We start from the raw sequence: 25,538 nt of genomic DNA, 5'->3' as shown, positions 1-25,538 counted from the left end.
ATGGCGCCCCGGGGGGCGGCCGTGGTGGGCAAAGCAGGGTCAGCTCGGAGCTTGCTGCCCCTCCCGCCATCAGCCCCCGCCACGGGCCTGGACACGGGGAGGCATCAGCGTAGACAGCGTCTGAAGTCCCCCAACCGGGTGGGGGCCGGGGATTGGGGTCCAGGGACAGGAAGTCTCAGGGACCTGGAAGGGCCGAGCGCAGATGGGCCCCTCCGCTCGACCAGACCGCCCAGACTCCCGGCGCTCTGCAGACAGACCGTGGGCCTCCGGTGCCTCTCGGCATCACCCGGTTATGGCCAGACCCCTCCCGCAGACCCCCTCCCTCAGCAGGGCTGCACAGCTGGGGGCGTTGCCAGGCCTGCTTTCAGCAACAACCCCACTGCGTGGCTTCTGCCAGAGCCCCACTGCGTGGATGAATCTCCTACCACCAGCACCCACCCTGCCTTGTGGCTGCCAATCCCCACGTGTCCGTGCTGTGCCCAATCTGTGCCCTGCTTCTAGACCCCTGCATCTGTGGCCGTGACCCCCCTTCGAGGAAACCCCAAGCGTGAGGACTAACTTGGTTCTGAAGAGCAAGTGCGTCTCCCCCAACGGGCTGGTGGCCGTGTGCTCGGCAGACCATCGGGGCCTGAGAGCCCAGCATGCGTCCCCGGGAACGACAGACACAGCCACCGCCCTCTCCTCGGTCACCGCCGTAGTGCCGGCCCTCCGGTTTCCCAGAGACAGCCTGACAGCCAGGGCCCCGCCATCAACAGGACACCCGGCAGCCCCAGGCCCTTGCAAAGGTGGGGACTTGCCCCCTTGGTCTTGCAGAAGCCTGGCTCGGGGAAACCCACCCCCGAAGCAGAAAAACGGCAGCTGACCCTACAAAGCCTGGTTTGCTGTCGCTTCAACACGCTACACGCCGAGCGCAGGGAACGATGGGCTGATGGCGCCTTCCGCCGAGAGCCCCAGGGAGGCGTGGGGTACGCCTGGCCCGGCTTCCCGCACACCCTGCCCCTCCCACCCAGTCCCGCGGCTGCTGTGCCCGGCCAGCAGAGCCCCCAGTGCCCGGAGGCTGAAGGCGGGACAGGGGTGAGGGGGCTCCAGGGCCCTTCCGCCTCCCACACTGTGGCTCGCCTGCCCTTCAGGCCCTGTGCCAACAGCACAGCCCCAGCCAATTCCGGGCCACCCGGTCGGCTTGGTCACCAGAAGGAAAGGCCACACGGAGACGGCTTTGTGAACACACCATTTAAAGACACACCCTCCCCGCCCAGGGCAGCTTCCGGGCAGGTCACTTTTTTGTCCAAAACCGCTTGTACCGCTCCTCGTCAAAGTCGTCACTGAGCTCTGGCTTCTCCTCCTCTTTCTTTCTGAGCTGGGTCTCGCGTTTCCGGAGCCGCGTCCGCCTCTCCTCCAGGGACAGGGTGTCCAGGTCCACGGGCATCTGCGGGGAGGAGCGTGACCACCGTCTGCTCGGAGGGCCCGGGGCCTTGTCCGTGTCCCTTCACCTCGTTCTCCGCCAAGCAGCTGAGGGTGTTTACCTTCTGCTGGGTTTTCTCTCCCGTCAAAGCTTGCAATCCTTAAGCAAACTTTCCTGCTTGTTTCCCCAGCACTGACGCCTGTTCGACACACGACCGCGCTTCGGTCCTGCCCCGCAGAGGGGACTCCACCCTTCCTTCCCCTCTCCTCATTCCACAGTTCCGGTTCATCGCTCGCCCTCCCTCCCCCCCGAAGCCGAAGCCGCGCAGCTGCGGAGCCCATAAGCCGTGGGAGGAGCGGCTGTTAGGGGCCAGCCCGCCAAGACCTGTACCGCAGGGAGCGCGGGGAGGGGCATACCTCCAGCATTCGTCGTGGTTCCCGATAGCGGATGTGGACGGTGGAGCCGTCCTGCTTGACCAGCAGCACAGGGTAGAGGCGTGCGTAGGTCTGTCGGTGCACACGCGTGAGCGAGGCTCTGCTGCTGTCAGCCTGCCGGGAGGACGTGTGCAGGCCTCGGCGCGCCAGAGCAGACCCTGTCAGCACGTGCCGCCGCAGCAGGCTGCAGACACACACACACACTCCGGTCAGTGGCTGCTGCTGGCCCAGGCCATCCAGCTCCTACGGGGCACGCACCCCGAGTGGGGCATGGTCCCCAGCTCCCGCCGCATGGAGGAGACCACTGGGCTAAGTGCAGGAGGCTTTCAGACGAGTGAAGGCAGAGTCAGCAGCTGGGCCCCCAGTGGGCTCAGGGTGCTGTCGCTGCACAGCTCAGGAGCTGCACAGCTCAGGAACCAGACGCACGAGCGTCAGGCATGGAACAGACTTCCAGGGGAACCTGCACCTAGTCCTAGGCCAGGACCTCTGTCTCCCCCAGATTCACACATCGAAGCCCAACCTCCATGGCATGACATCAGGCACAGGGCCGGAGGGCCCCGGTGGTGGGACTGGTGCCCTTCTAAGAGCCAGAGAGCAGAACTCCACTGTGAGGACTCAGAGCCAAGAAGACAAGCCTCAGCACAACCCTAGTCTGCCAGCACCCTGAGCTCAGACTTGTAGCCTCCAGAACCCTGAGAGGAGGCCGCCCGGCCGGTGGCACTCAGTTAGGGCAGCCTGAACAGATCAAGACACCTGCAGTCCACCGGGCTTCTGAGCGTGGCAGACACCTGGCCTTCCCGCACACAGCATGGCATGTGCACTGAGGTGACGGGAGGAGAGAGGAAGCCCCGTGTGCGCCATCTACTGGGCCGCATGACCCCCAGTGTCCCTTTGAGCCCGGCTCTCGTGCAAACTTGGATTCAGACCCCAGGCTGTCACACGGCAGAATTCCAGAACTCCCCAGAGCTGTGGGGCTTGCCCGGCGCTCTTTCAGGCACCCCCCACGTGCCTTTGCCACTATGCAAGCGGCAGCATCCAGCCCAAACCATCCCCATGGCCTCCCACCTGGTCCCCACTTTGGCTCCAGTCACGTCCCCATGCTCTCAGAACCTCTCCGTCCACAAGGCAGCCTGGCTGAGTGGTCTACAACAGCAGAACCCCAGCCCAGCAGTACCTGCCTTGGGGGGGTGTTCCCACCACGCCCTGTACTTCCCAGCAGCCCCTCAGGCTGAGTAAGGATGTGTCTCCTCCACTAGACCTTACTGTCCTAGTGGCAAGAACACATCCTGTTTGCTGGGAAGTCCCAGAGCCTTAACTGGGCCCTCAATTTTGACAAAAGACCCCAGTCCCCACTGTTAGGGTCACGGAGATGGCACAGAGGAGACAGGTGGTAAACTCCGGCACCAGGGAAGCCTGCAGTCAGGCAGGCAGGGGAGGAGCGGCGCCAGGGAGCTCGGGACACAGCCACCCCTGAGAACCGTGGGTTGTCAGATTGGGGCTGGAAGTGAACCCTGAGAGTGGATGCTCCCTCACCATTACAGCAGTTGTAACATGAACTTTCTTAGGATAAGGGCCCTACAGGGAACGTTGCAGCCAGAGTCCCTTGCCTAGTTTCACACTGACCCACAGATTCAGGTGCCCCACCCGTCTCCCCCAGCTTCCACAGAACCCACTAGAAGCCTGCTCTCTTTACTTCTCTGGAAACGCTGCGATCGCACCGTACTTCTCATCTTGGGGAGGCCGGGGTGAGGGGAAAGGCAGGAAGGGGGCAGTTCCAGGGGGAAGAGCCGGAAGGCACGGCCTTCCCCAAGGACCCAGAGCCAGGCTGGGCTGCAGGATCTGAACAGGAACGTCTCAGCACCACGTATTTGGTGTTAAGTACTCACAAACCCCTTACATTCCTCCCTCGACACCTGCCACAGCGTCCATCCGTCCGTCCGCACCTGCTCGTCTGACACCTGCCACAGCGTCCATCTGTCCATCTGCACCTGCTCCTACCTCCTTCCTCCCTGACACCTGCCACAGCGTCCATCCGTCCGTCCGCACCTGCTCCTACCTCCTTCCTCCGACACCTGCCAGAGCGTCCATCCGTCCGTCCGCACCTGCTCCTACCTCCTTCCTCCGACACCTGCCAGAGCGTCCATCCGTCCGTCCGCACCTGCTCCTACCTCCTTCCTCCCTGACACCTGCCACAGCGTCCATCCGTCCATCTGCACCTGCTCCTACCTCCTTCCTCCGACACCTGCCACAGCGTCCATCCGTCTATCCGCACCTGCTCCTACCTCCTTCCTCCCTGACACCTGCCGCAGCGTCCATCCGTCTATCCGCACCTGCTCCTACCGCCTTCCTCCCTGACACCTGCCACAGCGTCCATCCGTCCGTCCGCACCTGCTCCTACCTCCTTCCTCCCTGACACCTGCCACAGCGTCCATCCGTCCGTCCGCACCTGCTCCTACCTCCTTCCTCCCTGACACCTGCCACAGCGTCCATCCGTCCGTCCGCACCTGCTCCTACCTCCTTCCTCCCTGACACCTGCCACAGCGTCCATCCGTCCGTCCGCACCTGCTCCTACCTCCTTCCTCCCTGACACCTGCCACAGCGTCCATCCGTCCGTCCGCACCTGCTCCTACCTCCTTCCTCCGACACCTGCCAGAGCGTCCATCCGTCCGTCCGCACCTGCTCCTACCTCCTTCCTCCCTGACACCTGCCGCAGCGTCCATCTGTCCGTCCGCACCTGCTCCTACCTCCTTCCTCCCTGACACCTGCCACAGCGTCCATCTGTCCATCCGCACCTGCTCCTACCTCCTTCCTCCGACACCTGCCAGAGCGTCCATCCGTCCGTCCGCACCTGCTCCTACCTCCTTCCTCCGACACCTGCCAGAGCGTCCATCCGTCCGTCCGCACCTGCTCCTACCTCCTTCCTCCCTGACACCTGCCACAGCGTCCATCCGTCCGTCCGCACCTGCTCCTACCTCCTTCCTCCGACACCTGCCAGAGCGTCCATCCGTCCGTCCGCACCTGCTCCTACCTCCTTCCTCCCTGACACCTGCTGCAGCGTCCATCCGTCCGTCCGCACCTGCTCCTACCTCCTTCCTCCCTGACACCTGCCACAGCGTCCATCCGTCCGTCCGCACCTGCTCCTACCTCCTTCCTCCCTGACACCTGCCACAGCGTCCATCCGTCTATCCGCACCTGCTCCTACCTCCTTCCTCCGACACCTGCCAGAGCGTCCATCCGTCCGTCCGCACCTGCTCCTACCTCCTTCCTCCCTGACACCTGCCACAGCGTCCATCCGTCCATCTGCACCTGCTCCTACCTCCTTCCTCCGACACCTGCCACAGCGTCCATCCGTCCATCCGCACCTGCTCCTACCTCCTTCCTCCCTGACACCTGCCACAGCGTCCATCCGTCTATCCGCACCTGCTCGCACCTCCTTCCTCCCTGACACCTGCCACAGCGTCCATCCGTCCATCCGCACCTGCTCGTCTGACACCTGCCACAGCGTCCATCCGTCCATCCACACCTGCTCGCACCTCCTTCCTCCCTGACACCTGCCACAGCGTCCATCCGTCCATCCGCACCTGCTCGTCTGACACCTGCCACAGCGTCCATCCGTCTATCCGCACCTGCTCCTACCTCCTTCCTCCCTGACACCTGCCACAGCGTCCATCCGTCCATCCACACCTGCTCGCACCTCCTTCCTCCCTGACACCTGCCACAGCGTCCATCCGTCCATCCGCACCTGCTCGTCTGACACCTGCCACAGCGTCCATCCGTCCATCCGCACCTGCTCGTCTGACACCTGCCACAGCGTCCATCCGTCCGTCCGCACCTGCTCCTACCTCTTTCCTCCCTGACACCTGCCACAGCGTCCATCCGTCTATCCGCACCTGCTCCTACCTCCTTCCTCCCTGACACCTGCCACAGCGTCCATCCGTCCGTCCGCACCTGCTCCTACCTCCTTCCTCCCTGACACCTGCCAGAGCGTCCATCCGTCCATCCACACCTGCTCGCACCTCCTTCCTCCCTGACACCTGCCACAGCGTCCATCCGTCCATCCGCACCTGCTCGTCTGACACCTGCCACAGCGACCATCCGTCCGTCCGCACCTGCTCCTACCTCCTTCCTCCCTGACACCTGCTGCAGCGTCCATCCGTCCGTCCGCACCTGCTCGTCTGACACCTGCTGCAGCGTCCATCCGTCTATCCGCACCTGCTCCTACCTCCTTCCTCCCTGACACCTGCTGCAGCGTCCATCCGTCCGTCCGCACCTGCTCCTACCTCCTTCCTCCCTGACACCTGCCACAGCGTCCATCCGTCCGTCCGCACCTGCTCCTACCTCCTTCCTCCCTGACACCTGCTGCAGCGTCCATCCGTCTATCCGCACCTGCTCCTACCTCCTTCCTCCCTGACACCTGCCACAGCGTCCATCCGTCCGTCCGCACCTGCTCCTACCTCCTTCCTCCCTGACACCTGCTGCAGCGTCCATCCGTCCGTCCGCACCTGCTCGTCTGACACCTGCTGCAGCGTCCATCCGTCTATCCGCACCTGCTCCTACCGCCTTCCTCCCTGACACCTGCCACAGCGACCATCCGTCCGTCCGCACCTGCTCCTACCTCCTTCCTCCCTGACACCTGCTGCAGCGTCCATCCGTCCGTCCGCACCTGCTCGTCTGACACCTGCTGCAGCGTCCATCCGTCTATCCGCACCTGCTCCTACCTCCTTCCTCCCTGACACCTGCTGCAGCGTCCATCCGTCCGTCCGCACCTGCTCCTACCTCCTTCCTCCCTGACACCTGCCACAGCGTCCATCCGTCCGTCCGCACCTGCTCCTACCTCCTTCCTCCCTGACACCTGCTGCAGCGTCCATCCGTCCGTCCGCACCTGCTCGTCTGACACCTGCTGCAGCGTCCATCCGTCTATCCGCACCTGCTCCTACCTCCTTCCTCCCTGACACCTGCCACAGCGTCCATCCGTCTATCCGCACCTGCTCCTACCTCCTTCCTCCCTGACACCTGCCGCAGCGACCATCCGTCCATCCGCACCTGCTCCTACCTCCTTCCTCCCTGACACCTGCCACAGCGTCCATCCGTCTATCCGCACCTGCTCCTACCGCCTTCCTCCCTGACACCTGCTGCAGCGTCCATCCGTCTATCCGCACCTGCTCCTACCTCCTTCCTCCCTGACACCTGCCGCAGCGTCCATCTGTCCATCTGCACCTGCTCCTACCTCCTTCCTCCCTGACACCTGCCACAGCGTCCATCCGTCCGTCCGCACCTGCTCCTACCTCCTTCCTCCCTGACACCTGCCACAGCGTCCATCCGTCCGTCCGCACCTGCTCCTACCTCCTTCCTCCGACACCTGCCAGAGCGTCCATCCGTCCGTCCGCACCTGCTCGCACCTCCTTCCTCCCTGACACCTGCCACAGCGTCCATCCGTCCGTCCGCACCTGCTCCTACCTCCTTCCTCCCTGACACCTGCCACAGCGTCCATCCGTCTATCCGCACCTGCTCCTACCTCCTTCCTCCCTGACACCTGCCGCAGCGTCCATCCGTCTGTCCGCACCTGCTCCTACCTCCTTCCTCCCTGACACCTGCTGCAGCGTCCATCCGTCTATCCGCACCTGCTCGTCTGACACCTGCTGCAGCGTCCATCCGTCCGTCCGCACCTGCTCGCACCTCCTTCCTCCCTGACACCTGCCACAGCGTCCATCCGTCCATCCGCACCTGCTCCTACCTGTTCTCCAGAAAAACACACTGGCTAGGAAGGCTCCCCTTAGATGGCCCATGACAGCAGTCCCCAGGGGCTGAGAAGCCCCTGCTTACCCAAGCAGCCTGCCCATCGTGGCCATTCGTCCTGAGGGCCCCTGTGCCACGTGGAGGCTCGGGGTCAGCCACTGGCCTGGTGTGCGACCTGCCAGGAAAGAAAATAAAACTTCTTTTCAAAAGACAGGGTTTTCCACCTAATTGACCTTCATCGAACCCCAGGCAGGAAGAAGCCACAGACCCGAGTGCGTCTCCGCCAGTCCCTCCTGCTACCCTGTCAGGCTGTCGGCCCCGACGTGCCGTCGCAGTCGTCTGCGGAAGGGTTCTGAGTGCCGGACGCCCAAGCCTCTGCGTCAGTAAGCCTGCGGCCGGGCCAGACCTTTCTAGCGGGTTCCGGACTCCGGGACGCCGCTCTAGGACGCAGTGTAGCGTACACGGCGGGGGCTTCCCCAGGTCACCCACTTCCCACGACGTACAGCGGTGTCCGGATGGCAGGAGAGCCGAGACTGGGGGCCCCCGCTACTAAGCGCGGAGAACCCAGAAAGCGTCTGCGGGGAGGTCTGCGCCGCGACGAGGCGGGACGCTGAAAGCCGAACGCCTGCCTGAGACGTCGGACATTCGGAGCCCAGGGAGAGAGCCCTCCCCGCCAGGGTCCCCCGTCTGCGTGGGCAGGGGCTCCGCAGGCCTCCCTCCGCCTCCAGAAGCGACCCGGCGGGAAGACGAGAGGCTGGGAGACAAGCAAGCGGACGCGCGCCCCATCGTGTCGCCCTCGAGGGCCGGCGGCTGGCGGCGGGGCCCGGCCCACCCATCGGGGACGCCGCGCCTTCCGGCACCCACCTGCCCCCCTGCCTGAGCTCCGGAGCAACGTGGAGTGCCAGCGTCCCGGCCGCCCCCGGCCAGACGGGAGCGGAAGGGACCGGGGCCGAGCGCACGGTCACGGCCGACCCAGCGCCCCGTCCTCCAGGGGCACGGCCGCCACGTCATCGGCGGGGGCTGCGTCGCGCGGCACTGACGACAGCCCGGGGGGCGGGGCGAGGCCGGCGCCGTGCTGTGGCGCGCACCTCTTCGGACGGAGGCCGGCCGGCGCGGCTCCATGACGTACTCCTCCGCGGGCGGGGGCGGGCGCGGCGCTGTGACGTAGCCCCGCGGGCGGGGGCGGGCGCGGCGCTGTGACGTAGCCCCGCGGGCGGGGGCGGGCGCGGCGCTGTGACGTAGCCCCGCGGGCGGGGGCGGGCGCGGCGCTGTGACGTAGCCCCGCGGGCGGGGGCGGCGGCGGCGGCGGCGCCCCTCATGCTGCGACGCCCGCTGGCCGGGCTGGCGGCGGCCGCCTTGGGCCGGGTCCCCTCGGACGGTGAGTGGCGGAGCCGCCCGGCGGGCGGAGCTCATGGCTCCCGGCCTGGGGCTCGCGTGGCGCGATCGTCGAACCGGGGTCGGGCCCCTCGCAGCCCCGGTGTTCCCGGAGCGCCGTCCGGGGCCTGGCCGGCGCGGTGGCTGATCGCGGGAGCGGCGCCGTGCGCCCTCACGTGGACAGGGCCGCCCTGGGTGCGCGTGCGTGTGTGCGGTGCTCGCGCTTCTTGGTTGGGCGAATTACAAGCCGCTTCCGTGTGCTGGTCCTCGAGAGGCAGCAGGGGCCTCTACCGGCACACGGGCCCGCGCGGCCGGAGGCCTGCGCGCTGGATGCCCTTGTGGGCCTGCGGGGTGCGGAGGGGCAGAGAGGGGAAGCAGCCCGACAGCGCTCCCCCGGGGGGGCCGCGCGCTCCGCCGGGAGCTCCGGCAGATGCGGGGCCCCTGCACGCGTGCGCTGCCTTCCCTGAGCTCACGGAGGGAAGCAGAGACGAGAGCAGGGAAACCGTCCTGCTGGCGCAGCTCTTGGGTGGGCTTCAGTCCCCACCCGGAGGGCAGGCGGTCCTCCGAGCTCTCCCCGCCCCGAGGGGCCCCCTCCCGTCCCCGGGCTGGTTGCGGGGTCCTGCAGGGGTGGAGCAGGTTCTCCCAGCTCTCCCCGCCCCGAGGGGCCCCGTCCCCGAGATGACCGCGGGGTCCTGCAGGGGCGGAGCTGGTCCCCCGAGCTCTCCCCGCCCCGAGGGGCCCCGTCTTCCCGGGATGACCGCGGGGTCCTGGCCTGCCCCACCGACCAGCGCTACCAGGTGGTACAGATACAGGTTCTCGGCCAGCAGTAGGGTGTGGGTGGCCCTCCTTTCGGGCTTGTGGGCGTCCTTGGTGGAGCTGAGCTTTTCAGGACCAGAAATGTGAGTCTGGGCTGCCGGACGCTGGCCGTCTGATGTAACCGGACGTTGTGTTGAGAACAGTGAGAGGGAGCGCGCCTCGTTCATCCAGGTGCCGGTGCCAGCTCACCCGCTGTCACTGGTCCTTCTCGTCGGGGACGAAGGTGGGCCCCTTGTGGCCAGCATGGGGCCCACGGGGATGGGAGGAGAGAGGCGGAGGTCCTCCAGTGCCCTGCGAGGGCTCCTGGGCAGCATGCCTCCCCAGCGTGGGCTTTGCGGGAGTCTTGCGTCCCACACACCCCGCCCAGCCCCCGACGGGTCAGGAGGGACCCAGCAGGGCTCTGGGATGCCTGTGGTTTCCTCTGCCCCCCTGCCCCCCAGCTGAACAGCCACTCCGCGCTGCACACAGCAGGCCCCCTCGCACCCCAGGTTGCTGCCAGGCCCGGTACAGGTGATCCTCGCGGTGACCATGCCCTCGCTCTTTGGCTGGAGCCGCGGCATGGGCAGTTCACGGACCCGGAATTCTGGGAGTTCCGGGGGTGAACACACACCGTCTGTTTCTTTTTGACCACACCCAAACTTTGGTTTTTTTGTCTCAACTGTTCCTTTCTGGTGTCTGCCGTTTTGGGTGTAGCTGAGAAACCCGTGCTTGAAGAGGAGCGGGAAGGGAGGGCGCACGTTATGGTGTGATTGGGGTGGAAGTGCATGACCCCCGTCGCCAAGAGGAAAGGTGCAGTCGAGAGGGTGAGCTCCTGGGAGCGCTGGTGTGAGGGCGGACGCCTCTGGACTCTGGCTCCAGGTCCCTCCCTGGCCCTGCCCGTGCCGGGCCTCAGTTTCCCGTGTGAGAGCAAGGGTGGCCCCCCTGGGAGGGCCTGGGCTTCTTCCTGCTCCGGAGCTCTTATGCCCCTGGCCCGCCCACGCCTGCTGGAGTCGTCCACAGTCTCAGAGGGCCTGGCTTCCTGTCAAGGAAGGACGAGCCCTGCACCACTGGGGAGGGGAAGTGAGAAGACGTTGGCTGTTTTGTGGGTGTCCCACTTCCAGCCAGGCTCCTTGACGGGTCGCGTAGCTAGGCCATGTCCCCCACACACCTGTTTGGGGGGGCAGGCATGACCAGCCTCTTTGGCCCAGGCCCAGCCGTCGTGTGTTAGGAGAGGGCCCGCTTGCGCATTGCCGGGGCTTTTGGAGGCCTGGAGCTCCAGCCCACGTGCGTTGTGCTCCTGTCGAAGGTGGGTTTGGTCAGGACTCTGCCACTGTGGCCACTGGACGCAAGACCAGGCTGCCCTGGCATGGTCTGTGCGTGCCTCCGTTTGTGTCCGGCTGAGCCAGCCTTGGGCTCTGCGGGCACCACTCGAGGGAGGACTCAGTGCCCTTGGTGGGCCCAAGATGGCCAAAGCCCACACCTGCAAGACGATGCCAGGCGGCTGTTCCCTACCCCACCTTATCAGTGTTGTAGGCCTTGAGCACTGGGGCGGTCTGTCGCCTGTGGGAGGAGGCAGGCAGGGCGAGGCATTGGCTCAGCGCCCGGTGGGGATCCTAAGCACGTACCTGCTACTCACCGGGGTGCTCCAGGTGGGTGGTGGGCCTGGGAGGGCAGACCTTTGCGGCCCGCCCCGCGCCGGACGGTGCTGGGCACTGGGACTTCCGTGTGCGGTGTGCGGCCCTCACTGGAGACGTGTGTTTCCTGGTAGGTTTGCCGTCTCCACATGTGGGAGCTGATGGAGGTCTGGCCCTGCCCACAGGCTTGGGCGCAGGCAGGAACCGCTGGGGAGTTTACAGTTGGAGGCTCCAGGGCGCCCACGGCCCCCGGGACACAGGTGCCTCTTCACGCAGTCCTTGGTGGGGAACCCTTCTAGGTCCTTCTGTCCCTGGAGGCGGGCGCTCCAAGTTGGGCCGCGAGGTTCCAGCCACATCTGCTGGATTGAGGGTCTGTGCCGTGAACACCACCCGGGCGGGCCTCCTGGTCGTCTCCCTGACCATCGCCACATACCCACCCCGGGCTGCCCATGCCCAGAGGAACTCGAGTCCCTGCAGGGTGCCGGGGAGACCTGCCCAGCCCTGGGGCAGGAGGGACGCATGTGGCTGGGCACGCGGTGGACCGACCTCAGTCCCCTCTCTGCTGTCCTGCACCCCGCCCCCCTCCACCCCTGCTCCACTGTCCTCCTGCCAGCACCTGGGAAGTCAGGGTGATCCTGCCAGGCAAGGACCCGTGGCTGTGGGCGGGAAAGCCCGGACACCGCTGCTGGTAGGAGGATGTGTCCTTGAACCGGACACCTGGCAGAGGGGTCGCGGGAGGTGACGCTCAGCGCGTGGTGCCCGGCCTCTCTCATGTGTCTTCGGCAGGGGTCGCCTCCTGCTTGCAGTCCTTCCAGGGCGTGTACGGATGGCGTGCCGGCCTCAGAATAGCCGTGCTTGAGCCAGATTACCATGTTGGCCTACATCGAGGATTAGGAGAGCAAGTGGCCCCAGGCCAGGACCCAGGGCAGCCCCGGGGAGTCTGCCGGCCCACCGGGGGCCCCCACATGGAGCCCTGCAGGGGCCAGCCCCAGGAGGGAGCAGCCACGGCTGGCCGCACACCCTCCCAGGTCTCCCTCTGCCCCCACCGTCGGTTCTGGTCCTCCTCACGTGGGACGCCCCGTGGCTGGGTGGTGGCAGGGCGAGGAGCAGCCTTTGCCCCGTGTCCCCGACAGCAGCCTCGGGAGGGATTTAGTGCTCAGGCGGCGGGGGGGTAGGAGGGGGTGAGCTCCGGCTCTTGCACAGCAGCCCCGGGCTGATCACAGACCTGCACCCTGCCGGGAGGTGGGGCATGAGGACGAGCTGGGGGTGGTCGGGTGGGTGCGAGCTGGCAGGGCTGGGGTCCTCTGGAGGGCCCTCAGCTCCCGGGGGCAACTGTCCGAGCCCTGTGCTGCGGGCCGGCCACTTGCCGGCTTCCCGGGGCCCGGCGAGCAGAGGGCTGAGCGTGCTGTGGTCCCGTGGTGTCAGCCCCACGTCCCGACCGCCTTGTGAGATCAGCCTCCGGTCCCCCATGGAGCCAGGAGCTGCAGTCCAGGGCTGGACAGCGGGGAGCCACACGGTGCGGCCGGAGCGGATTCTCGTCCAGGGCAGCCAGCTGTGCCCCGGCACGGCCTCGCTGACGTCTGTCTCCCTCGCCCGCAGGGATGTCAGGACCGAGGCCGGTCGTCCTGAGTGGACCGTCAGGGGCCGGGAAGAGCACCCTGCTGAAGAGACTCTTGCAGGAGCATGGCGGCGTCTTCGGCTTCAGCGTGTCCCGTGAGGCCCAGGCTGCGGTGGGGGTGCGGCGGGGGGTTTCAGCCATGCAGGGGTGGGGCCGGGCCCTGCTGACCCACATACCCACACACGCGGGGGAGGGGCCCCACGCCGCTGACCCTGACCTGCAGCCCCCCACACAGGGGCAGAGCCTGGCCCTGCAGGGGAGGCGTGAGTGGGGAGTGGGGTCAGGTGTCCCAGGTCGATCCTAGGCGCTTGTTCCTAGACACCACAAGGGACCCGCGGCCTGGAGAAGAGAATGGCAAAGGTGAGCTGGGCCTCGGCATCGGCGTGCCCGTCTGCAGGGTGGGCAGCGTGCTGGCGCTCGGGTGGACACGGGGTGAGGTCACCGCGGGGCATCTCTCTGGACCCATGCGAGCGTGTGTGGTTGACCCCGGGCTTCCTCTGTAGTGTCCACGGGGTCAGCCCCCGTAGCTTCCCCCGGGAAGCCCATGGTTTTCTGGCTCTCACGGCAGGGATGGTGTGAGAAAGTGCCGTCCGTACGTGTGTCCCCCCCTTGTCGGTGGGGCCGACAGGTCCACGGGGAAGCGGACCCTGGCCACGCTTGGTCCCCGAGCGCCCTGGGGCTCGGGCCGTGGGCAGGCCTCAGATAGCCCTCCTTGCAGATTACCACTTTGTGACGAGGGAGGTGATGCAGCGGGACATCGCCGCGGGCGACTTCATCGAGCACGCCGAGTTCTCAGGGAACCTGTATGGGACTAGGTGGGCCACCCTGGGCACCTCTCCTCCCTCCCAGGGGCTCCCCCTTTGGCTTGACCTAGGCAGGGGGTCTTGTGTGGGTTTTCCAAGGTGCCCACCACAGCAGGGGTCGAGACGGGGCAGCAGTTGGGGCCCTCCGGGCTGCCTCCTCCTGGCCACCTTGTGTGCCCCCCGGCCAGGCCTCTGTGGGAACCACAGGTCCCCGGGGACGGTGCACCACAAGGACTTGGGGAATCCGGGTCCCCTAGGTGCACAGGCTGTACTGTGGCCTGCCTTCCTGCAGCCCCTGGGCGGGCGTGGGAGTGCCCCCCAGGCCACGGGGTCTCTGCCCACTCCTCCTACCTGGCTGGCAGGCCCTGCGCAGCGTCGTGGGCAGGCGGGCCCAGGCATGCCTCCGTGTGCAGCCTGTCCCTGAGCCTCCTGGCGGGGGTGAAGCAGCGACCCCACTGGACTTGTCTTGCTGCACCCTAGGCCCTAGGTACAGCTGGGCGGGAGGGGGTGCCCCAGAGGGATCACTGGGGCTGTTGGGCAGGCGAGTGCCTGCCGGGGCCCTCGTGCCACTAACCACAGCCATCCTCGGCCCGGCAGAGGGCCCAGCACGCAGATGCTGCAGAAGGGGAGGAGAAGCTGGGGTCTGGGTACGTCCCTGTGGGCACTGTGGCCACGCTCACGCCCAGTGCAGGCCAGTGGGGGAGGCAGGAGCCCAGGGCATGGACAGCAATGGTCCTGCGGAGGCCCTTTGAGGCCTTGGGGGGGCTGCTGGGCCCAGACAGCCCCGCTGAGCGGTTCCTGCCCCTCTGTCCTCCAGCAAAGCTGCTGTGCGGGCAGTGCAGGCCATGAACCGCATCTGCGTGCTGGACGTGGACCTGCAGGGTGTGCGGAACATCAAGAAGACGGACCTGCAGCCCATCTACGTCTTCGTGCAGCCACCCTCGCTGGACGTGCTGGTGGGGGCGCTGGGCCGAGGTTGGGGGGGGCTGGGGGCAGGGGTGCAGCCGCCCACGCCGGACGGCCGGCGGGGGGGGCCAGGGCAGGACGCAGGCGACCCCAGAGACCCTGACCCTCCTCCGTGTTTTAGGAGCAGCGGTTGCGGCAGCGGAACACGGAGACAGAGGAGAGCCTGGCCAAGCGGCTGGCGGCCGCTCAGGTTGACCTGGAGAGCAGTGAGTGTGGGCCCTGGCCGCCGGGTGTCCCCCCGTCTCCTCAGCCGGCACGGGTCCCCGTGGAGGAGCCCCAGAGCCTGCACTGACCCTGTCCCCCCACCCCAGGCAAGGAGCAGGGCTTGTTTGACCTGGTCATCGTCAACGACAACCTGGACGCGGCCTATCGGGCCCTGGAGGAGGCTCTGGCCGAGGTGGGCTTCGCAGGGGGCGGGACTCAGCCCTGTGTTGCACACGGCAGGGGGGGCTGGGCAGGCCGCGTGGCTGTCAGCCCGCGCTGGGTGAGCCCCTCCTTCTCTGTCCACGGCAGGAAATCAAGAAGGCTCAGAGGACCAGCCGCTCCTGAGCAGGACCAGCAGCTGCGTACTCCCTGCTGGGGACTGCGCTCACCTCAGCTAGCGCCCAGACTGCCGCGGCCAGAGGACCCTGGCCTCCCCTTCCCCCTCTGCCGTGGGAGCTGGGTCAGGGTGTAATAAAGAACTGCTGGGCAGCAGTGTCCGTGAGCCACGGCATCTTGTCCTGGGCGTTGGGGACGGGGCCGTGCCTCCACAGTGGACCCCCGCTCCCGGCGGCCCCCAGACTCCCTGGACTCTACTTGCTGGGGCTTCCTTTGCCCCGTCTTCACAGCAGGGAGACCCTTGGTTGCTGGCGGGGGGGGGGGGGGGTCCCCTGCAGCTGGGCTGGGGCCCCGGTCGGCGTGGAGGAGCCTGCTGGACAACAGCTGCTTCTCCCACTGGCTCGTGGAGGTGCCCTGAGGCCTTGTGTGGGGAGAAGGACCCGGAGCTCATCCTGCTGGAGCCCCCTCCCTTCCTGCTCGTCCCTGCCCTGGGCCGGGCTGGCTCAGGGACAGCCACTGCTGACCGGGAGGGAAGCCAAAGCCCTGCACCGTGCCGCGTGCCGTCCTCTGCCTTGTGCGTGGTCCCCCTGGCGCCCGGTCCGGTCCCCGTGTTCCAGGGAGGACACTGTGGAGGGTCGGAGAGGGGCTGTCCCTCAGCCCTGGTCCGTGCCCGGGCCGTGCTCCGGTGGTGGGAGCCTGGCGTGGGTGCAGGCCGGCCACACCAGCCGGCAGAGGGTTACTGGGCATCCCCCCCCCCCCGCCCCCAGGCCAGAAGGCAGGTGAGGCGGCCCAGACTAGGCCCAGACTACTGTGCGGAGGGAGGGGGGCGAGCAGGGGAGGCCCCTTCCCTCTCTGGGCCCTGTCCAGCCCCAGGGACAATCGGGAATTCAGACCCCAGGCCTCGGGGGGAACAATGGAGCCCTTGAAGGCCCTCCCCCCGCATTGTGCTTGGTGGTGAGAGGTGGCCCTGGGTCAGGCCCAGGACCCGGCCAGGCACACACCCTGCGAGGGCCAGTGTCCAGCCGGCTGGCAGGTGGAAGGGCTCAGGGACTCCCATTTCCTGGCCTGGAAAAGGTAGGGCACTGCCCAGGGGACCAGGCGTGGGCAGCTGTGTGGGGACAAAGGTGATGCACCCTGTCTGTGGGCCCAGGGTCTCGGGCTCAGGAGAGGCACGCGGGGGACACCAGGTACTGTGCCTGGTCGGACCGCCCTCTCTTCTCAGGGGGCAAAATGGCATGGTGGGGGAGGTGGGGCCCCAGGGCTGCTCAGGCCAGCTGGTGAGCGGGAAGGGAAGGGGGTGCACCGGGGACCTTCCCCAGCAGCTGGGGCTCCTCAGCTGTGCCGCTCCGGCCAGGCAGCTGCAGTGTGTCTGGAGGCTGGGCCTCAGACGGTTCCGGCCCTGTGGGAGGCTGGGGAGGCCTACCCCGCACACATGGGCAGACGCACCAGGGTGGGTGCACCTGCGTGCCCGGCACACCGCTCCTGACCCAGCCTGGGGCTCCTTCCCGTAAGTCCTCGGGGGTGCCTGCTAGACCGCAGGTGCTCAGGTCTGGGCCCCAAGGGTCACCAGGAGCAGACCAGACCCCTGTTGTCCAGGAGCGGCCCCCAGGGTGCCACAGATGTGAGTGGGCGGGCGGGGCGCCAGACGTGTGGGGCGTGGGGTCTGGACGGGGTGGCGGCACTTTGGGAGGGGTGGAGGCCCCTGCACGGTGGTGCTCTCACAGGTCCCAGCCCTCTCCCCACGCCAGGGCCCCCGGGCTCCCTGCCACAGCAGCCCCAGGAAGCGCCGCGGCGCCCTCCCTAGACCTGGCCCCTGCGGGACGAGCACGCTCACTGAGGGACGCAGAGCGGGGCTGCAGGGTGGAGCGCCTTGCCGGCGCAGCCAACCTCCCCGGGTCATCCTGCCCCTGCTGAGCACCCGTGTGGTGGTGGGGGGGCTTGTGCGTGTGTGAGCGAGGGTGAGGGGGTGCGTGGCGCACACGTGCGCGTGCCGGGGTCTGTATGTGGACCCTGTGAGGGTGGGGGCTCCCTGGGGCAGACCCCACAGGCTGAGTGTGGAGCAGGAGGGGGCTGGAGAGGGGCAGGCGGGGGGCAGCCTGGGGGCAGCCCCCGTCCACCGAGCGGGAGACCGGTGCGCTCGGGAGCCGCGCGGGCTAGACGGCTGTGGCAGGGTGCCCTCCACACCTAGGGCTGGAGGACTGGGCCGCCTCTGCTCTGGGCCAGGTGGGCCAGGTGGAGCCTGACTGAGGCCCCCAGGATGGCGGTCCAGGGCCCCGGGGAGGGACATGGGACACCCGCAGAGCCAACAGCGGGGGACGCTGGGGGAGTCCCATGGCCGGGTCAGGCCCTGGGCTCTGGGCTCTCGAAGTTCAGGCCCAAGCTGACCTTGGGGTGCTTGTAGGCGCTCGCGTGTGGATGAGGGGCCACCCAGTGCTGGGCGTGCTGAGGAAGGGCAAGAGGTTTCCTCAGATGCTAGGTTCTGCCGCAGAACCTACGGTGCCCTGAGGTTCCCGGGGCAGGGTCCCTTGCAGATCTGGGGGGGCCTGCCTGGCAGCCCCACCTCAGTGGGAGGAAGCTCCGCCTGCCCTGGAGGGGCTCCTGGGAGGAAGCCGGGCCAGGGATGGGAAGGAAATGGCTGGGCAGGCCCTGGTCCTCACCCCCTACACACCCCCTCCGCTCCCAGGACCTTTGTTCAGACCCCCGCAGGGGTGAGAGGAGCTCAAGGGCAGAGCCCACTCATGCATGCAGGCCATCCTGCTGCCTGCCAGAGCCCACCACCCTCCTCCCGGCAGTCTGGCCGGCCCCGGGGCCCTGGCTTCCGCCTCCCGGATCCTGGATCCCTCGGAGAGCGATCCCACCCACACTTGCTCTGACCGAGCTGTGGGGGAGCTGCCATCTGAACGGAGCGAAGGTGCCTGCAAACTAGCACCCCGCCCCCCGCCCCAGCCCCACCCGGTGGCCGAGGCCCCCTGGCCGCCTCCTGGCAGCACTGGACAGCCTTGGGTCAGCCTTCACCCCTCCTCGGGGGCAGGGTCCTCCCTGGGGCCTGCAGCTCAGCGAGAGTCATCAGCCAAAGTCCCTGCTCTGTGTGGCAGCCCCCAGAGAAGTACCTGCCAGACAGGAGGACTCCCGCGACGGGGCGGGGAAGCCACCCCCAGCTCGCCAGCAGCGCTCTGGCCATCACCAGGGCACCTTCTCAGTGGCAAAAGCCCACACTTGCTCAGTCCTCCTGCACCCCTGTGTTGTCCTGTTCTGGAGCCCCTCCACCCGGACGTCGGATCGTGGTTCACCCTCACAGCCCCTCCACGGGCCCCAGGGACCCAGCTGGACTGAGGGTGCCCCCAGGGCCCCCTTGGCCACTCTCCTGTCTGTCCTCCGCTCACCTGTGTTGACCCCCTTGGCTGTGCTGATGTCAGGTACCCGTGGAGCGAGGCGTCTCCGAGCACGCTTTCCTGCCGTGTCCCCATTGCCGGGGGTGCGGGTGGTTGTGCTCCAAGCCAGCTTTCTCACCTGCCCGGGGACTTCTGTTTTCCTAGGATTTCGTTTATGTATTTGACAGAGACAGCACCAGTAGGCAGAGCGAGAGGGAGAAGCAGGCTCCCCTCGGAGCAGGGAGCCCAACACAGGCCTCAATCCCAGGACCCCGGGGTCAAAGGCGAAGGCAGACGCCCAAGTGGCTGAACCCCCCAGCCGCCCCGAGGCTGGGACTTCTGCCAGCCCGGACGCTCCGTCCTTGGTGCACGGGCTCTCTGGGGGGGCCGTCCTGAGGAGCCGGGAGCTGTGTGGTGGGGGCTGCGTACACTCTTGAGGGTTCCCTTTCCTTCCACTGTCATTCATTTAACCGTGTATATCAGTATGGATTCATTTAGTTTGCACTCTGGGTCGGCCCCTGTAACCCAGTCTGTAATACTGCATTACTCCGCTATTCCCCGAATAGACATGGCTTCAGACACAGGGCCCTTCTGCGGTACGCTGCCACGTCCCTCACTGTGGGCACGCGTGTGTGTGCACGTGCCTGCCTGTGTGGGTGCGCGTGTGTGCATGTGCAGGGGCTGAGTGAGGGCGTGGGCACGCGTTTGCACACGTGTGCGTGAGAGCGTGTGGGGGCGCCCCGTGTGCGCACACACGTACTTCCGTGCATTGCCGTGCGCCGGCGTGTGTGTGTGTGTGTGTGTGTGCGCGCGGGCTTGCACTTCCTTGCTCTCCAGCACAAGCACGCTCGGGCCCGTTCCCTCCCCCCTCCAGGGCAGGAGCAGCTCCTCCACAAGCTCACGGTCCTTTACTGAGAGTGGCACCACGGTGCCTGTGTTCCTTGCTATGGATGTTTTCGCATGGCCACCCTTTTAGCTGCCGGGCAAGGGGCTATGCGCGTGTACAAACCCATGTACGCGCACTTGATCGTGACACTCCCTGGGGAGCCATCCTGTCTTCAGCTGAACGCGAGTCCAGAGCGGATCTCCGACGCCACCCCACAGCTACGTGGGACATTCCAGTCCCTCCTCTTCCCTGGCGGGTCTATGGCCCCCAGGGAGTGAGAACCCCCAGGCAGTGACAAATAAAGCTGATAGGGGACAGCGCCGAGGTCCCAGCCTCTGAGGCAGGTGGAGGAAGGGCAGGGCATGTGCAGAGTGGGCCAGGGCGTGGCGTGCAGAGGGTGGGCGGCCTCGGACACGTATGGGCGCGTGCGCAGGGCAGGCCTGGCACGTGGGGTCGTGTTCGGGGTGGGGCGTGGAGGGGTGGGTGTGGGCAGGCATGGAGCGGTGTCGGGGCGTGTGCAAGGTGAGCCAGGGCATGGAGCGTTGGGCGTGGACGCGGTGTGGACGTGTGTGGGCGCATGAGTGTGTGCAGGGTAGGATGTGTGCAAGGTGTGAGTGGGGCAAGGACGTGGGCAGGGGTGCGGGTGGAGCATGGGTGTGTGCAAGTGTGCATGGGTGTGTGAGGGGCGGGTATGCTGGGGGCGGGGCCTTGGTTCCGACGCCGTGTGGTCTCGACCTGGGGGTGGACGGTACCCGGCGATGGACCAGGTACGCTTGGCTGTTACTACGGCAAAGTCTTGGGAGTCCCAGGGGCGGGGTCAATGGGCTTCCTAAGGTGACCGGTGAGCTAGGCTCTCAGGGAGCAAGACAGGGCCTGGCACAGTTGCGCCCACGGTTTGCTGATGGTGCGCAGGGGCGCAGGACAGACAGAAAGCCGTTCAGGACAAGGCCTGGGGTTTGCCATTCCTGCCTGCATCTGCCTGGCCACGTCAGGAGGCATCTCGGGCCTTGGATTTGGAGGACCCTCCCGCATGGGACTGAGGCCAGAGCCGGTCAGTGCGGCCTCCTGAGCGCGGACTGACCCTGGCGTCCCTGGGCGCGTGACATAGGCCCTGCACACACACACACACGCACACACACGCAGCACTGGGCGTGGCCCTCACCTGAAGAGCCAGGGGTGGTGCCACCTGGGAGTCTGCCCCCACCCAAAGGCAGTCTGACTCCCCAGCTGTGGTCCCTCCCACTCCTCTGTCCAGACCGGCCCCCCCCCAGCTGAGGGCCTGCAGAGGCAGCTCTGAGACGCCCTCTCTCCGACACATCTCATCTCTTGGCCTCCGACCCTCCGGCTGGCCCCCAGGGCAAAGCGCTGCTTCTCACACCTCAGGGCAGGGTCCGCCCCGCGCACCGCTGGAGCTAGTCTGAAGAGCCCCTTCTGGGGGTCTCCTCAAGCTGGCCATGGGCGTGCTGGGGGCATGGTCACCCCAGGAATTAGCAAACACTACAGCTGGGGGCCCTCCCGCCACCCCTCTTCTGGGTTCCTGTGAAGGTGGGACTGTCGGCTCAGGGGCGGGGCAGATCCTGGACGAGTGGGGGTTAGAACCCAGGGAGAACAGCCAGCCTGGCGGGTGGGGGTTAGAACCCAGGGAGAACAGCCAGCCTGGCCGGTGAGGCGGCCCCCCCCCCCCCGCGTGCGGCCCTGCCTGAGGGGGAGGGCTGGGCGTGTCCATCGGTGTGTAAGCGTGCACATGTAGCTGAGTGTGTGCACCAGCACAGGCGTTGGTGAATGTGTGCAGATAGGAGTGTGCGTGTCTCACTGTGTGGACATCGGTGCATTTGATTGTTAGTGTGTGTGCACACGAGCGTGTGTCTGGGCTCATGTGTGCAGCTGTATGCACGTGGGCGTCTGTGTGCACTTGAGGGCTTGTGCGCGTGTGGCTCTGAGAGGGGCACTGCACACAGATGTGAGGAAGAAGGGTCACTTCCCCAGGAACCCCAGCTGCCCCCTCTTCCTGCCCCCACCCAAGGGGAGAGGCCCCAGCGCATAAAGAGGAGCTTCCCCGGAGCCCCCGCCTGCCTCCGCTGCCTCCAGGCCCAGAGGGAGGGGGCCAGAAGCGGCAGGCACTCAGGGGTCTCCTGTGCCCAAACTACCCCGAAGCAGGTACCGGCCTCGGTCACAAAGGAGGGAGGGTGGGCACCGGGGCGGAGGGGGGGGGGGCTACAGCCCCTCTCCCCTTCCTGGAGACACAAGACAATGAATGGCAGCGTCATGGTCTCCTGGGCACAGGCCCACCTGGGGGTCAGCACTGCTCTGGGAGGCGGTGAGTGGCCCCGTGGCTGTCTCCGAGTGTCACGGATGCCCTAATGTGTGTGTGCCTTGCTGGACCAGTCCGCATCCTGGACAGATGCCTGGCCTCACTCGTCTTCCCGGCGGGGCTGTCCTGGCTCCAAGACTGCCGAGGACAGGGTGGTGGTGGCAGGACGAGAGGGGAAGCAGCCTAGAAGGACTGTGGGCCAGTACGGTCCCTTGAGGAAGGAGTCTGGGGGTCCTTCGTGGAGAGGGAGGAAGCAAAGGCTCAGTGTAGGGTGTGGACAGGGAAGTGGGGAGGGGTGTGGCGCGGCGGGAGACTGGGTACCGAGGGGGCTCCACGGGCTGGGGCTGGGGGCCTGGAGGGTTACGGGATATGCTGGGACCCTTGAGACCCTCTCCAGTGGCCTGGACCCTGCCTGAGTGGGGGGGGGGGTGGGGCATAAGTCTGGGCTGAGGCCCCACAGCTCCCAGATCCTGAGTGGGGCTGGCCTTGCTCTCCCTTGTCGGCTCTCAGGGCCTGGGCTGGGGTCCCCAGGGCTGGGGAAGGGCCGCAGCTTGCAAGGGGCCGGGCTTTCCGGGGGTGGGGAGGGTATGGGGGCGAGCCAGGGCTGCGGCGGCTCGGCCGCTGCCAGCATCCATCCCGCAGGCGGGGTCGGGACCGAGGGTGGGCACGGCGCTCCTGGAAGGGGCTGCCCCTTTCGCTGAAGGTGGTGAGCCCCCCGCAGGCAGGGTCCCTGGCTCCAGGCGCCCCGAGATCCGCTCTCCGCCCCCCAGTGCTCCCGTGACTCCGGGCCCGGAGAGTGCTCCTCCCGGTCCGCCGGTCCTGTCTCCACCTCCCCACCCCTGCCCCGGGTTGAGCTCCGTTCCCGGCCCCCGCAGGTCCCGCCCCCCGCCCCTATGACCAACATGAGCTGGAGCTTCCTGACGCGGCTGCTGGAGGAGATCCACAACCACTCCACGTTCGTGGGCAAGGTGTGGCTCACCGTGCTGGTGGTCTTCCGCATCGTGCTCACGGCCGTGGGCGGAGAGTCCATCTACTCGGACGAGCAGACCAAATTCACGTGCAACACGCGGCAGCCGGGCTGCGACAACGTTTGTTACGACGCCTTCGCGCCCCTGTCCCACGTGCGCTTCTGGGTCTTCCAGATCGTCGTCATTTCCACGCCCTCCGTCATGTACCTGGGCTACGCGGTGCACCGCCTGGCCCGCGCCTCGGAGGAGGAGCGCCGCCGCGCGCCCCGCCGCCGCCCGACCCGCGCGCCCCCGCCGCTGCCCCCGCCGCCGCACTCCGGCTGGCCCGAGCCCGCGGGCCTGGGCGAGGAGGAGCCCATGCTGGGCCCGGCCGAGGAGGAGGACGAGGAGTCGGCGGTGGCCGACTGCCCGGGCGAGGAGGCCGAGGCGGGGGACGCGGGCGCGGCCAAGGGCGCGGGCGGGGACCGCAAGGCGGCGGGGGCCCCGGGTCCCTCCGCGCAGCACGACGGGCGGCGGCGCATCCAGCGCGAGGGCCTGATGCGCGTGTACGTGGCGCAGCTGGTGGCGCGGGCCGCCTTCGAGGTGGCCTTCCTCGTGGGCCAGTACCTGCTGTACGGTTTCGAGGTGCGGCCCTTCTTCCGCTGCAGCCGCCAGCCCTGCCCGCACGTGGTCGACTGCTTCGTGTCGCGGCCCACAGAGAAGACCGTCTTCCTGCTGGTCATGTACGTGGTCAGCTGCCTCTGCCTACTGCTCAACCTCTGCGAGATGGCGCACCTGGGCCTGGGCAGCGCGCAGGACGCGGTGCGCGCCCGCCGGCCCCCGCCCGCCGCCCCGGGCCCCGCGCCGCGCCCGCCGCCCCGCACGCTGCCCGCCGCGCCCGCCGGCCTGGCCGGCCCGCCCGACTACAGCCTGGTGGTGCGCGCGGCCGAGCGCGCGCGCTCCCACGACCACGACCTGGCCAGCCTGGCGCTTCAGGCGCTGCGGGACCGGCACGCGCTGGGAGACCGCGACAGCCCGCCGTGCCCCGGCCTCCCCGCGGCCGCCCGGGGGCCCCCGCGGGCCGGCGCCCCCGCCTCCGGCTCGGGCAGCGCCACGTCGCGGGGCACGGGCACCGGCGGGGGCCAGGCCAGGCCAGGCGCCGAGCCCAGGGCGGGCTCGGAGAAGGGCAGCGCGAGCAGCAGGGAGGGGAAGACCACCGTGTGGATCTGATGGCCTGCCCCTGAGCCTGTCCGTCCTCCCTCCGGGCCAGGGCTGGGGTGCGGGGCTCTGGGGGGAGGCCAGGGGCTGCACGGGCTGGACGCGCAGGACCCCGAGCACAGCCTGCCCTCTTCTTTCTCCTCCGCCTCTTCGTCGGCTACCCGCCCCCGCTCGGGAGGGGGGCGGGAGGGGGGTCGGGCACGGCCCGCATCACCTGCTCCACACATGGCCCCCCCCTGCGTGAGTCCCCGCTCTGTCCAGGGTGGGAGCTGCCAGGGCCCCCAGCTCGGATCCCTAAACCCCGAAGATGCGGTTGGGACTGTGGCTGGGGCCGTGTTCCTCCGACCCCCAGGGTCACTCCGAGCCTCACCTGTGGGGGTGCTTGGCCCTTTCCTCTTGAGCCTCTCTTGGCTCTCCGGCTCGCTGCGCTGCCTCAGGCCGGGGGCTCTCCTCCCCTGCTCCCCTGCAGCAGCTCATGTACGTCACCCAGAGGTGCCTGGCCTGGGGTACTGGGGGCACTGTGCTGGCTCCCTACTCCCTGCAGCAGCAAATGGGGCTCCTTTCCCACACCCCCACCCCAACCCCACTTCCTGTTTCCTGCAGAGCTGGAAGCAATCCTAGGTCTTTCTTGTACACAAGGGGAAACCAAGTTTGGATGGGCCTGGCCCCTGCTGAGCCCCAGAGGGGGAGCTGCCTCATTCTCTTCTGGGGAGTGTGGGGCAGCCCTGGACCGCGCTCTCAGTTCCCCACCTAGACAACGGGACAGAGGCCCTGGGGTGGACAGACCACGCCCTCTGGAGCTTCTGCACCGGTGTGGTGGGGCCCCCTCCCCTGGGACATACTGGAAGTCCTGCAAAGGTGTTGGCTCACCTTTTGCCGGGTCCTGCTCAGGGCTTGGGTGTTGGCCATTCTGGGGGAAGGGGTTCTGGGGCTCCTACCTACCCCTTCTCTGCCCTCCAGCCCCCTCCCTAATTCAAACACAGTCTCCAAAACAAAGGAAGCAAAATAAAACTAACTTTTGTTTACAACTGCGTGTGCGGGTGCATGTGGGACATGCACAGGTGTATACAGTGTGCGCGGGTGTGTGACTGTGTCTACCACTGCCCTCCAGGGACACGCGGCTCAGCTCCACGCTGGCTGAGAGAAGCAAGGCTGAGGCCACGTGGGTGCCTTTCTGTGCCAGGCAGCGGGCAAGGGCGGGGGGCACGGCCGAACACACAGATGGTGAGAACAAAGGACGCGGGCAGGCGCACACACTCACAGCCCAAGGTTGGCCTGCAGTCAGACGACAGAGAGGCCGAGGACAGTGGACAGCATTGTCCAGACACTCGCCACAGCCTGCAGCGTGAGGGGCAAGGGTGACACACAGGTGGGGGGGGTCAGCTGCTGCCAGCAAGGAGCCCCCTCCGACTTGACTTCCGTCACCCCAGCTGTCGCCCAGCCCCCCTCAGGTCCAGAGCAGGCTGTGACAACCCCTCCTGGCCTGCAAACCCTCTTTGGTGG

The 25,538-nt window shown here is 67.5% G+C and overlaps 3 protein-coding genes across 9 annotated transcripts; 2 read left to right on the top strand and 1 right to left on the bottom strand.

Moving 5' to 3' along the window:
* Positions 1–1,215: 1,215 nt before the first annotated feature.
* MRPL55 (mitochondrial ribosomal protein L55) lies at positions 1,216–8,585 on the bottom strand. Of its 2 annotated transcripts, none has more exons than XM_028095927.1 (4): positions 8,437–8,585; positions 7,660–7,747; positions 1,819–2,020; positions 1,216–1,426 (listed from the first exon to the last, which is right to left on the bottom strand). In XM_028095927.1, the coding sequence occupies exons 2-4, from the start codon at positions 7,683–7,685 to the stop codon at positions 1,274–1,276; spliced, it is 381 nt and encodes a 126-aa protein (XP_027951728.1). In that variant the 5' UTR covers positions 7,686–7,747; positions 8,437–8,585; the 3' UTR covers positions 1,216–1,273. The 2 variants fall into 2 exon arrangements, with proteins under 2 accessions (XP_027951728.1, XP_027951729.1); XM_028095928.2 differs by lacking the exon at positions 8,437–8,585 and adding an exon at positions 7,841–7,968.
* A 267-nt stretch (positions 8,586–8,852) lies between these two features.
* Positions 8,853–15,468, top strand: GUK1 (guanylate kinase 1). 6 transcript variants are annotated; one of them, XM_028095936.1, is made up of 9 exons: positions 8,853–8,950; positions 11,510–11,635; positions 12,975–13,088; positions 13,312–13,353; positions 13,712–13,808; positions 14,614–14,752; positions 14,884–14,968; positions 15,074–15,159; positions 15,276–15,468. In XM_028095936.1, exons 1-9 carry the CDS (start codon positions 8,890–8,892, stop codon positions 15,309–15,311), a joined length of 786 nt encoding a protein of 261 aa, XP_027951737.1. In that variant the 5' UTR covers positions 8,853–8,889; the 3' UTR covers positions 15,312–15,468. The 6 variants fall into 6 exon arrangements, with proteins under 6 accessions (XP_027951737.1, XP_027951738.1, XP_027951740.1 ...); XM_088020469.1 differs by lacking the exon at positions 8,853–8,950 and adding an exon at positions 10,549–10,565; XM_028095937.1 differs by lacking the exon at positions 11,510–11,635.
* Positions 15,469–16,878: 1,410 nt separating this feature from the next.
* GJC2 (gap junction protein gamma 2) lies at positions 16,879–24,047 on the top strand. Its single transcript, XM_088020472.1, has 2 exons — positions 16,879–16,923; positions 22,746–24,047. Exon 2 carries the CDS (start codon positions 22,764–22,766, stop codon positions 24,045–24,047), a length of 1,284 nt encoding a protein of 427 aa, XP_087876598.1. The 5' UTR covers positions 16,879–16,923; positions 22,746–22,763.
* The last annotated feature ends 1,491 nt before the right edge of the window (positions 24,048–25,538 follow it).

Source organism: Eumetopias jubatus, unplaced genomic scaffold, assembly GCF_037043125.1.
Source record: "Eumetopias jubatus isolate StellerSeaLion01/CBP00866 unplaced genomic scaffold, mEumJub1_p1.0 scaffold_30, whole genome shotgun sequence".
NCBI lineage: Eukaryota > Metazoa > Chordata > Mammalia > Carnivora > Otariidae > Eumetopias > Eumetopias jubatus.
Note: the sequence above shows the minus strand (reverse complement) of the source record. Positions and strands in the feature narration are given on the sequence as shown.

What these genes read in the sequence shown, in the direction of transcription:
- GJC2 (XM_088020472.1), top strand. Translation starts at nt 22,764, where the DNA reads ATGACCAACATGAGCTGGAGCTTCCTGACGCGGCTGCTGGAGGAGATC.
- GUK1 (XM_028095936.1), top strand. Translation starts at nt 8,890, where the DNA reads ATGCTGCGACGCCCGCTGGCCGGGCTGGCGGCGGCCGCCTTGGGCCGG. An exon ending in GGGCCGGGTCCCCTCGGACG is followed by an intron (nt 8,951 to 11,509) that starts GTGAGTGGCGGA and finishes GTTTCCTGGTAG; the next exon opens with GTTTGCCGTCTCCACATGTG. An exon ending in CACCCTCGCTGGACGTGCTG is followed by an intron (nt 14,753 to 14,883) that starts GTGGGGGCGCTG and finishes TCCGTGTTTTAG; the next exon opens with GAGCAGCGGTTGCGGCAGCG.
- MRPL55 (XM_028095927.1), bottom strand. Translation starts at nt 7,685, where the DNA reads ATGGCCACGATGGGCAGGCTGCTTGG. An exon ending in ACGATGGGCAGGCTGCTTGG is followed by an intron (nt 2,021 to 7,659) that starts GTAAGCAGGGGC and finishes GTGTGTCTGCAG; the next exon opens with CCTGCTGCGGCGGCACGTGC. An exon ending in AACCACGACGAATGCTGGAG is followed by an intron (nt 1,427 to 1,818) that starts GTATGCCCCTCC and finishes TCCTCCCCGCAG; the next exon opens with ATGCCCGTGGACCTGGACAC.